Source organism: Haliotis rufescens, unplaced genomic scaffold (assembly GCF_023055435.1).
Source record: "Haliotis rufescens isolate VD_foot unplaced genomic scaffold, xgHalRufe1.0.p SCAF_6, whole genome shotgun sequence".
NCBI lineage: Eukaryota > Metazoa > Mollusca > Gastropoda > Lepetellida > Haliotidae > Haliotis > Haliotis rufescens.
The window spans coordinates 47,586,879-47,602,753 of NW_025964334.1; the positions used below are offsets into that span (position 1 = coordinate 47,586,879).

The 15,875-nt window shown below is 46.7% G+C and overlaps 1 protein-coding gene across 1 annotated transcript; it reads left to right on the forward strand.

Moving 5' to 3' along the window:
• The first annotated feature begins 112 nt into the window (after positions 1 to 112).
• Positions 113 to 15,436, forward strand: LOC124146929 (vitelline envelope sperm lysin receptor-like). The gene is made up of 10 exons (XM_046517495.2): positions 113 to 211; positions 1,055 to 1,096; positions 3,157 to 3,199; positions 3,902 to 4,086; positions 4,635 to 4,795; positions 7,745 to 7,890; positions 9,121 to 9,193; positions 10,219 to 10,378; positions 13,872 to 13,938; positions 15,208 to 15,436. Exons 1-10 carry the CDS (start codon positions 200 to 202, stop codon positions 15,384 to 15,386), a joined length of 1,068 nt encoding a protein of 355 aa, XP_046373451.1. The 5' UTR covers positions 113 to 199; the 3' UTR covers positions 15,387 to 15,436.
• Positions 15,437 to 15,875: the final 439 nt, after the last annotated feature.

Genomic DNA, 15,875 nt, shown 5'->3' on the forward strand with positions numbered 1-15,875 from the left:
CAATCTTCAGCATGATGAGCGAACGCTTCACCAAGAGCCTACCACACCGACCACTCATTGCTAAAACATAACCGATATTAATCTTGTTTCCTGGCTATTGACTATTCGCCCAAACGCGCCTGAAACCTCTCACGGTAATTCACGTGCATCACGTGTCGGTCGCTGCCCGGACAGAATTGCTGATGTTAGATCGCGGAAGATGATGTCTCAGGTATGAAAACGTCCGCTTTGTTATCTTTACGATTTAATACTGATGATAGCTTTGTTTTCTGTTTCCCTATATAATAATATACTTTGGGTTTTTTCTTTTGAAAATAAGTGATGGACAGATTAACAGATTGACACAAAGTGATGTACGTAACATTGTTAATTGATGGCTGTCATCGGGTCGTGATTCAGGTGAGAATATAGGATCCAGCAATCTATGCTTGTAAGAGTCGACTTAAAGGTTCGGGGGTCAGGCTCGATAACTTGATTGTATGGCATTGTATCCCAATAGCGCAGATCCTTGATCCTTATATCAATCACTAGATTGACTGGTCCACACACGATTATTTACAGACCGCCGTTATGTAGCTGGAATATTACTGGTTAACCCCCCATAAACCCTGCCTTTCATTGATGAAAATAATGCCTGGTTAAAAAGTATTAAAACTTGTTAGGTTGCCATATGGGAGGTAAGTAAATCTCCGTGCACAAAGCTATGTGACAAAGAGAATCTCGCGATGGAATTACATTTGAAATTTGTTTGGTTTTCATACGCCTTTTCTACCCAGATAACATTTGGACATGAATGAATTTTCCGGAACGTTCACTGAATCTCCCTGCTAATTATCATTAACGCTGGGGCAGTTTGGAAGTTATTCATGCAACATTGGAATAACATTGATAGAAAGCCATTGGATTTCATGGGTAGTTCACAAACTCTTAGTACGTGAGTGTATGCAGACGTTCCCAACGGGAATTGTTCGGAGGTATGATTTCCGGACTAACGAGGTTTCTGGACAAACGAGGTTTCCGGTTTAACGGGGTTTCACATTATGTCTGTCTGCAGGTGCCCCTATTGGTGGTCCTGTCGTGCTTCACCCTCGTCAAGGTAAGTGGTCACGTCTCGTCTAAACAGTCTACATGGTCCCTTTATACTGCAATTAATATTTTTCTGAAATCGGAATTCAGCATTAGACGTTCCTTGTACCCCTCACAGCTGACAATAAGGTTCAGTTACGGATGGTCGGGCTCACAGCTGACAATAAGGTTCAGTTACGGGTGGTCAGGCTCACAGCTGACAATAAGGTTCAGTTACGGATGGTCGGGCTCACAGCTGACAATAAGGTTCAGTTACGGATGGTCGGGCTCACAGCTGACAATAAGGTTCAGTTACGGATGGTCAGGCTCACAGCTGACAATAAGGTTCAGTTACGGGTGGTAAGGCTCACAGCTGACAATAAGGTTCAGTTACGGATGGTCGGGCTCACAGCTGACAATAAGGTTCAGTTACGTGTGGTCAGGCTCACAGCTGACAATGAGGTTCAGTTACGGATGGTCAGGCTCACAGCTGACAATAAGGTTCAGTTACGGATGGTCGGGCTCACAGCTGACAATAAGGTTCAGTTACGGATGGTCAGGCTCACAGCTGACAATAAGGTTCAGTTACGGGTGGTCAGGCTCACAGCTGACAATAAGGTTCAGTTACGAGTGGTCGGGCTCACAGCTGACAATAAGGTTCAGTTACGGATGGTCGGGCTCACAGGTGACAATAAGGTTCAGTTACGGGTGGTCAGGCTCGTTGACTTGGTTGATGCATGTCATTGTATCCCAATTGCGTGGAACGATGCTCATGTCAATCACTGGATTGTCTGGTCCATACTCGACCTTTTACAGACCGCCGTCCTATTGCTGGAATATTGCTTAGTGCGGCGTTAAACGAAAAAACAAACAAAAGGGCAAAACAGTGATGAAATTTACATAAATGGCTGGCCGTCATATTGCTGGAATATTGCAGAGTGTGGCGTTAAACAACACACAAATACTGTGATATAAGCCTATGTCCCATCGCACCCTGACAGCGTCTGTCGATGCTTATACTGCTGACCACTGGTCTGTGGTGATGTAGATTGACTATAGCTGACTGCCGCAAGCACACACACGCTCAATGGATTAAGGAGGTAAGATGGTACTGCTGGTAGAGATGCGGCGACATGTGTTCAGGGTCAAACACGGCCACGCAAGAGAAATGAATGGGGGACGTCTTTACTCTTACTCTTTCGAATCCTGGGGTGCACGGGTGGCCAAGTCTAAGGCGCCATAATTCGTTGTGAAGAGTTGCGTCCCTTGTGCACGCCAGAAACCTAAGAGCTTGGGTTTGAATCCCGGTCCACCCTGATTATGCTTTTAGGGTTGCTAGCACCATCCCCGTGCTCGTGGGTTGCACCAGAGTTGTAAAGGTCTGAGACCTGCATCACTTCGGGCTTTCCCCTCAAGCTGACACGCCGTGATATAAGTTGAATAATGTTCAAAGCAGCGTTAAACCAACTACAGTAAACTACGGTTATAACGAACACGCTTATAACGAACTGACGGATATAACGAACTTACTTTTTGGTCCCGGCTACTTGCTATAGTCATGCTGTATATATATTCTTATAACGAACTACGGTTATAACGAACTAAAATTAGTAGTCCCTTTGAGTTCGTTATAACCGTAGTTTACTGTATATCAATTTTAAATTGTCTGATGTCGTTGGATATTTACGGGCACATATGGTTTTGACTTGTCGAGAACAACCGCAGAAATACTTATAATACTCCAAACGACGTATTTTCTGTATCCAGATCAACGTATTATTAGAACTCTGTTTCAATGTGTGTCTATGTAAATTGCAATTGCTGATATTGCACACCCGTTCAATGGTATTTTGTAGGAATTAGTTTTATTTCGAAAAACATGAAAAAAATGTGAAGATTGGGGTATGATATATAACCCTATTGAGGTACATTACTTGTATCTGCGGCTATGTCTATATGCTGAGTGGAAGAGGATGAAGATGAAGATGGATGACTTATGCTTATCTGTTTTTTGTTGGATGTTTGTTGGACTTAATACTTATATAACATGTAATTTGATACTTTTTAGTGTATTGTTTTTCTATCACCAAGTGCGGGGACCTGGTTGTCGATGACGCGGGAGGCATCATTAAAGGTAGGTATATCCCCAGTATCACGTGCTTGTTAAAGTCAACAATGAATCAGGCGATTAACAAACAAAAGGCAAAACAATGACATTGATATGAATGGAGCCCTGAAAGTCCGGGGAAACCAATTGTCCTGCTCTACTGGTAGCACCCGCCACTCTACGCTTAGCACAAAGAAAAAAGCCAACTTCCCAACTGAAATAATGCGATTTAGTTGTTATACGCCGAGGAGGGTATGGTATATGATCCGATACTGGTATCATTCTTGGAAGGCGTATTATACACTGATCCGATAATCCCTGGTCCGTTAATCCCGACTGATAAGTGAGGGAAAGTCTGTTCTGCTAGTGACTGGGGCGTCGGGGTAGCCTAGGGGTTGCAGCATTCGCCCGTGTGTAATTATAATTCACCCTCACGCTCACTTCCTCTAAATTTGGACCGCCTCCGTGGTCTAGTGGTAGAGGGCGGTCGGGTAGCCTATAGCTAGTGGTTAAAGCGTTCGCTCGTCATACCGAAGACCCGGGTTCGATTCCCTACACAGGTTTAATAATGAAGCCCATTTTTGGTGTCCCCTGACGTTATGTGGCTGGAATATTGCTGAACGCGGCGTAAAACCATACTCTCTCATTGTTTGTCACGTGAACGGGAATTAGAGTTTGTGTGCTTCAGTGTTTCGACTTTAGTTCGGATTTATTTTTTTCATTTTTTAGTCCACTCTGACTGTAGCAAAACAAAAGATGGCTTGTCGACCATTACCCTGTGTGCTGATCACCCCGTCGTTGTGACATTCTTATGCAAGGGTGGCGTTGTTGCTACGCCGCAAACACAAGACGGAGTCACGTACATCCAAACAGCCGCCTTCCTACCTAAAAAAGGACCTGCCTGTCTGTTTGAGGTAATTAAAGCTACTCATAGAAATAGGGCCACTAGTGGCCCAGTCCCATAAGCCACCACCATTCGCTAGCAGAGTTGAGTCCCATAAGGTGACTATGTCGTAAAAGGCGACTAACGGGATCGGGTGGTCAGGCTCGCTGACTTTCTTGATGCATGTCTAAGCGTGGATCGATGCTCATGATTTCAATCACTGAATTGTCTGGGCCAGACTCGCTTATTTTACAGATCTCCGTCATATAGCTGGAATATTGCTGAGTGGTCAGGCTCTGTGACTTGGTTGATGCATGTCATCTTATCCCAGTTGTGTAGATCAATACTTATGTATGTCAATCACTGGATTGTCTTGTTCAGATTCGATTTCTCCAGATCACCGCCATATGCATGTGGCTGGAATATCGCCGAGTGCGCCGTTAAACAACAACAAACATCTCATTTGAAGATGCATACATTTCCACATGTTGGGCATATGTAGAAATGAAAAGGAATGTATATAAGTGTATATATGACAGTTAAGACTATCGAGACTTAAATCAACAATTTATTTCGCAGAAAATGGCGAAATCTGAAGTGTACAAGCTGAAAGTGCAGGTTGCCAGGGAGTCGAAAGTTGGGAACGTCGGCGTGAGTGACGACCACAACAACTTCCTCGTCACGTGCAGATACGACGCCGAAGCGAAAAATATAACGGAACGGGAGACGATCGATGTCGGGTAGGTACGAGCCGAGTCCACATCTCATAATACCCGCCCGTGAGGCGACTAACGGGATCGGGTGGTCAGGCTCGCTGACTTGGTTTGATGCATGTCATCGTATCCCAATTGCGTGGATCGATGCTCATGTCAATCACTTGATTGCCTTGTCCAGACTCGATTATTTGACGTGCGCCGTTAAACCCAAGTCACTCAATTGCCAAATAATTAAAATTGTTTTCAAGATGAACATTTAAGATGTATATGGGTTCAAACATTGCGAGGGAATCAACCAGTGGAAGCTTCGGACGTAAAGATCTGACCTATAGAAACGGTCTCATTTCATTACCAGAGTGAAAACAGACTCGCGCCTATCGCATGAAGGGCTGATAAAGGGGCCTAATGTGCACGCTTAAGGCACTGTGTTAAATGACTTTTCACTTTTGCATTTTACAAAACGCCTAAATACTGCAGTTCGTTTACAAATTGACATCTTCCCGAGGCAAGAGCGTTAACTGACTTTACAAGTCCAGTTTCCATCCTTGCCGAGCTAGGCTGGAATTCCTGGGCTCGATCGTAGCGCCGCCACTATTACGAGTTATGTCCATTATATGCCTCTCCCATATGGACCAATCACATTCCACCTCATGTATCACATGCATTTGCTTCAAACAAAATGGTGGCGCCGAGTCAAGATGATCTGTTCGACCATCAAGATCAGTTTTGTGATAAAACGGTTCTTACTTCGCGAAGTACATCAAATCACGTGAGCACCTTGAATAAAAACATGAAAAGATTTGGAAAATATCTGTTGACAACGAGTGGCGATGCACATGTTTTGCAAATGCTGCAATCGACCGAACACTGCATGACAGTTTACGAACCGGATTTCGATTTCGTTGTGCGATTTTGATTGGACTATGCATAGACTCGTTAGCCCAGCCAAAACGTAACTCCATAATCCCAGCCTAGTTCGGCAAGGGTGGAAACTGGACTTTTATAGTCAGTTAACTCTCTTGCCTCGGGAAGATGACACATTGACTGAGACAAAAAGAACGTTTTTGTCTAGTTTTGAGTAATATATGTAAGTAAGTCAAGATGAACCGGACAGCTGGGTCTGACCTGCGCTAAGACATATTCTGATTGCTTCGTTTTTTTTTCCGACAGCTAAGAATAATCTGTACTAGCCATCTGTATCCCACAATCTATTTGCTGAGCACCCCAAAACTTTCTATTTTTACAAGCCTTTTGACGTTTGGAAATTTTCCATAATACAACTATACATTTTTTACAGTAATCAAAAATTATTCATTTAACCACCACCCGTCGAAATGAAATGGATGCTCCCAATGTACTTGATCAGGACATTGAAAGTTGCCCACTTACCGACTTCTTTCCAAAATGGCATCTATTTACATTAAACAACTTTTGAAGTACCACTGATCATACTCTTTCTACGAAGGGACCGCCTCCGTGGTCTAGTGGTAGAGCGTCCGCCCGGAGAGCGGAAGGTCCGGGGTTCGATCCCCAGCCGCGTCATACCAAAAGACGTTAAAATATGGTACTTGTTGTTACCCTGTCTGGCGCTCGGCATTAAGGGGCTAAAACAAGGACTGGTCGGCTCGGAGTCAGTATACTGTGTCTGAGTGGGATATTCATGTTAAACTGCGGCATGGTATCTCAGTGGGCTAGCACTATAAATCGGCATCAGTCCGGACTAGTACAAGCAGCCACACAAACACACACGTACATGCACGTCGCTATATATAAGTGCAATAATCTTGGACGCGACGTTAAACCCCATTTCACCTCACCTTTCTACGAAGGTGGTCAAACGGCTCTTGCTCAAAAGGGGGCACGGGTGGCCCAGTCGTCTAAGGCGCCGCGATTCGCTGTGCAGAGTTGCGTGCCTTGGGCACGCCAGAAACCTATGATTGTGGGTTCGAATCCCGGTTCGCCCCGATTATGTTTCTAGGTTTGTCAGCACCATACCCGTGCTCGTGGGTGGTAAACGAAGTGGTAAACGTCTGAGACCTGCATCACTTCGGGCTTTCCTCCCACATTAAGCTGACACGCCGCGATATAACTGGAATACTGTTAAAAGCGGCGTTAAACCCAACTCACTCACTCACTCTTGCTAAAAAATTACATTAACGGACTTTGTAAAGCTTTCAAAGAGTTTTATGGAAGACATTTCCAAACTGGACGCATTGGTGACAAACATTATGTCCAATGCAATTCTCAATTTTGACTTTTACCATATGTTCCCGTGTTTTTAGACGAACAATTGCCTTGCCTTTGCATGTGTTTCTGACGGGTGCAGACGATGGGGCAGAATACACTCACCTTTGGCGAACACCTGGTTTCATCACTATTGCATAGTGATGCATAAACACATGCTCATAATTTAGTGGGAGACCCGTGAAGATCCGGGGTAGAATAGGTCTTCAGCAACCCATGCTTGCTGTAAAAGGCGTCTGACTGTCTGTGCTTGTAAGAGGCGACCAACGGGATCGGGTGGTCAGGCTCGCTGACTTGGTTGATGCCTGTCATCGTATCCCAGTTGCGTGGATCGATGCGCGTGTTTTCACCATTGGATTGTGTGGTCCAGAATATTGCAGAGTGCGGCGTTAAACAACCAACCAACCAACCAACCAACCATTTGGTGGGCCTCGCACAATGGACTGTGATTTCATATGTCGGAAGGGTTTTATCGCTTTTAATTTTAATTGAGTGTAATAATAAGGCTCAGGCAGTGTGGGTTCTTGGAAACACTTTAGGGGCGGGGATTAAAGCGACGAAGGGCCAGGCTCGATTGCCCACAATGGCACAAATTATGAAGCCTTTTTGTGTCCACCGCCTTGATGTTCCAGTTTTTTGGGGGGACAATACCCATCCTATCTCGCTCTTATAATACGTATAACCCAAAGCCAAATACATATACTCAGGAAATGCCGGTTGTACTTTCAGAAAACATATTTTCGAGGAGATTTTTACAAACAGTGGCAGGCGACTGAGCAACATTCCAGTCCAAATGGCTGCCGTCGACGTACTCGGAAAACCAGTCAAAGTCGTCACCCTTGGTCGTATCGTCAAGCTCCGTGCGAAGCTTACAGGTACCTCGTATATGACCTTTCTGTAGCTCGACGCTGTTGCGAGTACATGGGTAGTGGTTCTCGCGAGGAACCTAGGATTCTCACTGGCACAAGACCCGTGAAGACACGCAACCCATTCTTGCCGTAAAAGGCGACTATGCTTGTCGTAAGAGGCGACTAACGGGATCGGGTGGTCAGGCTCGCTGACTTGGTTGATGCATGTCATCGTATCCCAAATGCGTGGATCAATGCTCATGATGCCAATCACTGGATTGTCTGGTCAGGACTCGGATTATGTCCTACTCGACCGGTAGCACCCGCCACTCACACAATTTACATGGACAAGTAAGTGCTTGTTGATTAACGCCGCACCCAGCAATGCTCCTGTCATATGACCACGGCGTGTGGCAAGTGTGGATTTAAACAACAAACAAACAAGCAAACAAACACTTTTACCTCTGCCATGCGGCCATAGGTAATCTCCTATAGCTATTAACGTGGCATGGGCACGGGTGGCCCAGTCGTCTAAGGCTCCGCTAAGTTGCGTCCCTCGGGCACGCCAGAAACCTATGATTGTGGGTTCGAATCCCGGTTCGCCCCGATTATGTATGGGCACCATACCCGTGCCCGTGGGTTTCACCGAAGTGGTAAACGTCCGAGACCTGCATCACTTCGGGCTTTTCTCCCACATTAAGTTGACACGCCGTGATATAACTGGAATACTGTTAAAAGCGGCGTTAAACCCAACCCAACTCACTCACAATAAACGTGCCTCTGAAACAGTCGACCAAATAAAACATTTCTAAGCGAGCTTTGGAAAAGCAAAGTAACGAATATGGGAAGTTCGAAATTCCAAGTCTTCATTATTTTGTAAGTTGTGGTAGTATGGGAGTCGAACGTCACGTTCAAGATTACTGTGCTTATTTAGAAGCGTGTATGCGGAGGCAAGTGGTTGATGCATGTCATCGTATCCCAATTGCTTAGATCGATGCACATGCTGTCAGTCACTGGATTGTCTGGTCGAGACTCGATTATTTACACACCGCCGTCATATAGCTGGAATATTGCTGAGTACGGCGTTATACAACAAACAAACGAACTTCAGCTTTATAATTGGTGTTCAATATCAAGCCACAGGTTTTATCATAATTTTTCAGCTTGCAAAACATACCGCCACCACCAGTCACTGTGTAACAATCTTTCGCCGACACTGATTTCGTGTAATTAATTTGGGGTATTTTGCGCTTTCAGGATCACAGCGTCTGATTCCCGTCAGCTGTACGGCTGCCAACGGCTTCAGGGAGTATCGGGTTCTGCTTGGGGGGTATGCACCTTTTAGTCTCAAAAAAGGGTGGGGGAAGACTTACGCCTTCATTATGTTTTTGTGTGCCACACCCGTACTCGTGGGTTTCACCAAAGATGTAAATGTCTAAGACCTGCGCTGACTTGGTTGATGCATGTCATCTATCCCAATTGCGTTGATCAATCAATGGATTGTCTAGTCCCGACTCGATTATTTACAGACCGCCTTTATATAGCTAGAATATTGCTGAGTGCGGATAAACAGCAAACACACTCACTCGATGCAAAATACATTGTATATGCCACCCATGAAGATCAGGGTTAGAATTGGTTTGCAACCCATTCTTGCCGTATGAGGCGACTATGCTTGTCGTAAGAGGCGACTAACCGGATCAGGTGGTCAGGTACGCTGACTTGGTTGAAGCATGTCATCGATCCCTATTGCTTGGGACGATACTCATGATATCAGTGACTGGATTGTCTGGTCCAGACTCGATTATTTAAAGACCGCCGTCATATAGCTGGAATATTGCTGAGTGCGGCGTAAAACAACAAACCAACCTTTATCATAGGCTTACGATCAACGTAGCTCCGAGATGCTTTTTGGAAGGGCCCCAGGTCACCATGTAGTTGCTTTTAAGAAGCTTTTTATTCATTGAATATGTAACGCCCCAAGGGTCCTTCTGTCCGTAAATGTTTTACTGATCTGAAAGGTTGGAGGAGATGAATATTCATTCCTGAAAATGTCTTAAAATAGGATTGATAAAGGTACTTGTTCAATAGGACATATCCTCACCTACACATACGCACCTATGACACATGAATATGCCCAAGCTGCCTGTAGTGACTGGCCCCTGTGTAGAACTGCAGCTACGATTTCGCCGAACTTGAGAGCGCCGCACCTTTTTGGTGACATCGTTCAGCGCAGTAATGCAACACAAGTCCCGCCCACTCTATTTTCAGCCAACCAGAAAACGGTATTCCCTAGATGGGCGTGGCCTATTTGTTCGGATTTTGGAAACATGCGTGAAGAGGCTGTTGTTGCAGGTGCGGCGACGGCCTTGTGTTCCGGAAGAAGTCTGGTTTCAGGGTGAGGGGCAGAATCATCGACAGCCCATACTTCACGGCCTTCCGTCTTCCGGGGACGATGAAGATGTGGTTCAAATGCAACTTTACCGTCTGTCCTTTCGCAGCCAAGTGCGATGGGGTGAGTAGCTGTCCACAACCGGCCCAGGGCCCCATTCCACAAAGCCATCTTAGCGCTAAGGTGACCGTAACCCCCATACTTTAACACAGGCTTTACGATAGTCGCAACACTAAGATCGCTTTGAGAGTCTTACGCTTCAACCACAAGGCAATTTCCCACAGTTCCTCGCAAATGCACGTGGTGTCATTTTAAGTTCATTGTATGTTACTTACAGCCCTCGTGAGCACTCGGGGGAAGAATAGTCCCTGAATATATCCCATGCCGACTGGGAACAGACTATTAATGATCTGCTGGTTACACCTTGGCCCGGTTATTTGTCACTGAACGTACCCCGACGGCGCAGGTCATTGCTCATGTTGTCTACCATAACCCTCCACCATGATCCTCTATCATGAGTCTCCGCCATGCCCCCATATCATGATCCTCAGGCCCCCAACATGATCCTCTGGCCCCCAACATGATCCTCTGGCCCCGAACATGATCCTCCATGATCCTCTAGCCCCCAACATGATCCTCCATGATCCTCTGGCCCCCAACACGATCCTCTGGCCCCCAACACGATCCTCTGGCCCCCAACACGATCCTCTGGCCCCCAACACGGTCCTCTGGCCCCCAACACGATCCTCTTGCCCCCAACACGATCCTCCATGATCCTCTAGCCCCCAACATGATCCTCTGGCCCCCAACATGATCCTCTAGCCCCCAACACGATCCTCTGGCCCCCAACACGATCCTCTTGCCCCCAACACGATCCTCTAGCCCCCAACACGATCCTCTGGCCCCCAACACGATCCTCTAGCCCCCAACACGATCCTCTTGCCCCCAACACGATCCTCTTGCCCCCAACACGATCCTCTTGCCCCCAACACGATCCTCTGACCCCCAACACGATCCTCTGACCCCAAACACGATCCTCCATGATCCTCTTGCCCCCAACACGATCCTCTTGCCCCCAACACGATCCTCTGGCCCCCAACACGATCCTCTGGCCCCCGACACGATCCTCTGGCCCCCGACACGATCCTCTGGCCCCCGACACGATCATCTAGCCCCCAACACGATCATCTTGCCCCCAACACGATCCTCCATGATCCTCTAGCCCCCAACACGATCCTCCATGATCCTCTGGCCCCCGACACGATCCTCTGGCCCCCAACACGATCCTCTGGCCCCCGACATGATCCTCTGGCCCCCAACATGATCCTCTGGCCCCCAACATGATCCTCTGGCCCCCAACATGATCCTCTGGCCCCCAACATGATCCTCTGGCCCCCAACATGGTCCTCCACCATGATCCTCCACCATGATCCTCTACCATGATTCTCCGCCATACACCCGTATCATGAGCCTCTGCCCCCTACATGATCCTCTACAATCTCATTAAAAACAGATCTTAGTTTTCGCTACCGCTAACCAAAGACCTGAGGACATCCCATACCGGGTCACGTCAGACCGACCTTTCGCGAACATTGAAATGACCGACAAGAAATCGACATTTGCCAATCAGGAGACGGCTATCTCGAGCTTTACGGCACCAGTTTCAAACTGGTGACTACGCTTCGAAACATTTTGACGTATTCTCGATTAAAAAATTTAAAACAACATTCTGGAATGGCTTATAGATGGCCTAGATTGTATGGATATAATCCGTAACCCCGTGTTAAATATTTCGAGGCTGCATGATTAGAAAACACATTCCGACTGTCACTTTCAGGATCTGGTAAGCGACGGCCCCGCCTCTCTGTCATGGCCCTCTTGGCCCCCACCCCTCTGTCATGGCCCTCTTGGCCCCCACCCCTCTGTCATGGCCCTCTTGGCCCCCACCCCTCTGTCATGGCCCTCTTGGGCGACACTGGTTGTGTAGGTGACCTCGCGACGCTGGTTGTATTGGTGACCACGCGACGCCGGTTGTATAGGTGACCACGCGACGCTGGTTGTATTGGTGACCACGCGACGCTGGTTGTATAGGTGACCTCGCGACGCTGGTTGTGTAGGTGACCTCGCGACGCTGGTTGTATTGGTGACCACGCGACGCTGGTTGTATTGGTGACCACGCGACGCTGGTTGTGTAGGTGACCACGCGACGCTGGTTGTAAAGGTGACCACGCGACGCTGGTTGTGTAGGTGACCACGCGACGCTGGTTGTATAGGTGACCACGCGACGCTGGTTGTATTGGTGATCACACTAATCAGGCGAGACCGCGTGGTACTGGTTTCGTATGTAACACCTGCAGATTCATGTCAGTGATTCACTCCAAAGGTTGACAAATCAGCACTTGGCCATTGTACGAATACCCAAAATGAGATGCAAACTTGACAGTTGAGTACCTTGCCTGCCATGATTTGCTAAATGTGGTTCAAATGGCAGATCATTGATCTGCTATCGATGAACCGCCTCCGCGGTCTTGTGCGTTGAGTGTCTGTCCGGAGAGCGGAACGTTTGGGGTTCGATCCCCGGCCGTGTCATACCAAAGGATTTTAAAAGATGGTACTACTTGTTGCCCTGCCTTGCTCTCGGCATTAAGGAGCTTAAACAAGGACTGGTCGGTTCGGAGTCGGTGTACTGTGAATACGCACGCATGCACCCACCCACCCACATGAACGTGGATTTATCTAGGATTCCAAATTGTGCCCTTAAATATTTTCTTAAAGTCAGTCTTTTAACATTGTTTAGTAACATGATATTCAATAGTGTAAACCAAGCATTAAAGGCTCTCCCCCTATTGGCCCTGATTTCAGTGAAATACAAGTGCGCCAAACCATCACTGTTGATATAACTTTTTAACATGAATTGGAAATGTTATAATTCCAATTTGTTCATTTTTACTGACGTGTGCTGCAGGTTTAGGATCATCTTCCCGAGGCAAGGGAGTTAACTGACCATAAAAGTCCAGTTTCCACCCTTGTCGAACTAGGCTGGTATTATGGAGTTAGTTTGGCTGGGCTAACGAGTCTATGCATAGTCCAATCAAAATCGCGCACCGAAATCGAAATCCGGTTTGTAAAATGTCGTGCAGATTTCTGTCGATTGCAGGATATGCAAAGCATGTGCACCGCCAACTCGTTGTCAACAGATATTTTCCAAGTCTTTTCATGTTTTTAATCAAGGTGCTCACGTGATTTGAATCACTTCGCTATGTAAGACCCGTTTTATCACAATATAGATCTTGATTATCAATCAGATCGTTTTGACTGGGCGCCACCATTTTGTTTGAAACAAATGCAAGTGATACGAGAAGTGGAATCTGATTGGTCCATAGGAGAGGCTTAGAAGGAACATAACTCGTAATAGCCACTGGTGGCGCTACGGTCGACCCCAGGAATTCCAGACTAGTTTGGCAAGGGTGGAAACTGGACTTTTATAGTCAGTTAACTCCCTTGCCTCGGGAAGATGGTTTAGGACCTAGAGCAGATCTAGATAAATCCCTGTGACCAGTGATGGCATGCATGATCATCCCAACGGGGCCACGCACGCCCTTTGTCTGTGTTTCAGAGTTCCTGCTACATTGGCAACAGAAAAAGATCGAAACGATCCGCAGCAGCGTATCATCTACAAACAGGTATATGTATTTTCAAAGTTACATGCATGTAACTCCGCACTCCGCATAAGTCAACTGTAAGACAGCGGCCTGTCATGAAATGTCAAGAGGCGACTAACGGTATCGAGTGGTCAGTCTCACTGACATGGTTGATGCATATCATCGTATCACAATTGCGTGGATCGATGATCATGTCAATCACTGGATTGTCTGGTCAAGACTTGATTATTTACAGACCGCCATCATACAGCTGGAATATTGCTGAGAGCAGGGTTCAACAGCAAACAAACTAACAAATTATTGACGATCGCTGATACTGTGAGCAATGTCAGGGGCACCGAGGCGATCGGTCACCCGAGTCACCAAGACTGACCACCCGATCTATTTATTCGCCCCTCACAAGTTTGGACAGCCGAGGGGGACCTACTCTTACCCGTGACCCCACATGGTTAAGGGGAGAGGTTGCTAGGGGCGCTCTGACTGGAATGAGATTAGAATCTGATATTCCCCAGATTCCACTGTTTAGCTTCTTCCCGAGGCAAGGGAGTTAACCGACTAGAAAAGTCCAACTGGACTTTTATACTCAGTTAACTCCTCGGGAAGATGACTGTTTACAGGCCTCGTGATTTAACTGGAATATTGCTTATTGCGGCTTTAAACAACATTCATTCACTGTCTGGATCTGCTCGTTGGTTCGAGTCCCAGTCTCATCCTATTGTGATCTTTGGTCAGTCAGCGCCATGTACCAGTGTTCGTGAGTTTTCCTATACATTGATACATAACTCGATTATTTACAGACCGCCGTCATATAGCTGGAATACTGCCGGGAGCGGGGTAAACAAATCGTATATACGAAAAAAACAACTCTGTAATACCTCTAACTGCATACAACAGTGCAGCGGAAAACCACAACAGCATAACACCTGTGCAGGGATTCCGGGATGGAACTGATCCCAAGTTTTCACGAGTGGTCTGGCAGAAGACATTACCGATTCGATCACTGTTTCGTGTCCCCGAGCATTAATGCTTGCAGTCGTGTATGCCTTGTCCACACTCGATTACTTATGACATACCATTTAAGCTATCCTTGACAAGTGGCTTGTTGTGTACAGTTAGATAGACATATAAACTGTAATCCATATTACCATAAATATTATTCAATTCAGCTTTCAATACATGTGGATGATCAGTTACGCAGCATGCTATCGACACTGGCTTGTCCGGTATTGGCAGCCGTTACACTGCTGTAAGAGTGCGGCCTGTCGCTTTAAACACTCTCCTCTCTTGCAGGGATGGAACATGACATGCCGGACGAGGACGAGGCGTCTGACATTGTAGCCGCGACGTCTCCCGTCACCATCACGCTGTCCTCCTCCAACCGACGACGACGACGACGGCGTGGTACATGCCGCATAAACCCCCACGCATTCCTCTCTCGACGACCTCCGTGTCGTTCCGCCCCTCCATAACACCATCAGTATTGATGTACTCCTTTGGCAATTAAAGTGGTGGTAGTGTTCTTGTTTGTCCAAGTTGTGATTACAGGGGTCGAACAATTACTTAGGTATAGGATCGCGGCAGTCATACATCAATTGCTGTTTTTTCGTAAGGGGCGATTAACGGGATCGGGTGGTCACTCGCTGACTTGGTTGATGCATGTCATCATATCCCAATTGCGTGGATCGTTACTCATGTCAATCACTGGATTGATGTCAATCACTGGATTGTCTGGTCAGACTCGATTATTTACATACCGCCGTCAAATAGCTGGAATATATAGATAAATATTGCCGAGTGCGGCGTTAAACAACAATCAAACAAAATATTAATTGCCATTGCAAATTTACTCCGAAACCCAGTTAACCTGAGCGTCTGAACTCGGATGAAATCGCCAGGTTCCACAAACTTCCCGCTTAATAAAACATGGGCATGTCGTAATGCGTATCCAATGTCCCTAA

Coding starts and splice junctions, on each gene's coding strand:
- LOC124146929 (XM_046517495.2), top strand. Junction 10,379..13,871: donor TCGCAGCCAAGTGCGATGGG/GTGAGTAGCTGT, acceptor TCTGTGTTTCAG/AGTTCCTGCTACATTGGCAA. Junction 13,939..15,207: donor AGCGTATCATCTACAAACAG/GTATATGTATTT, acceptor CCTCTCTTGCAG/GGATGGAACATGACATGCCG.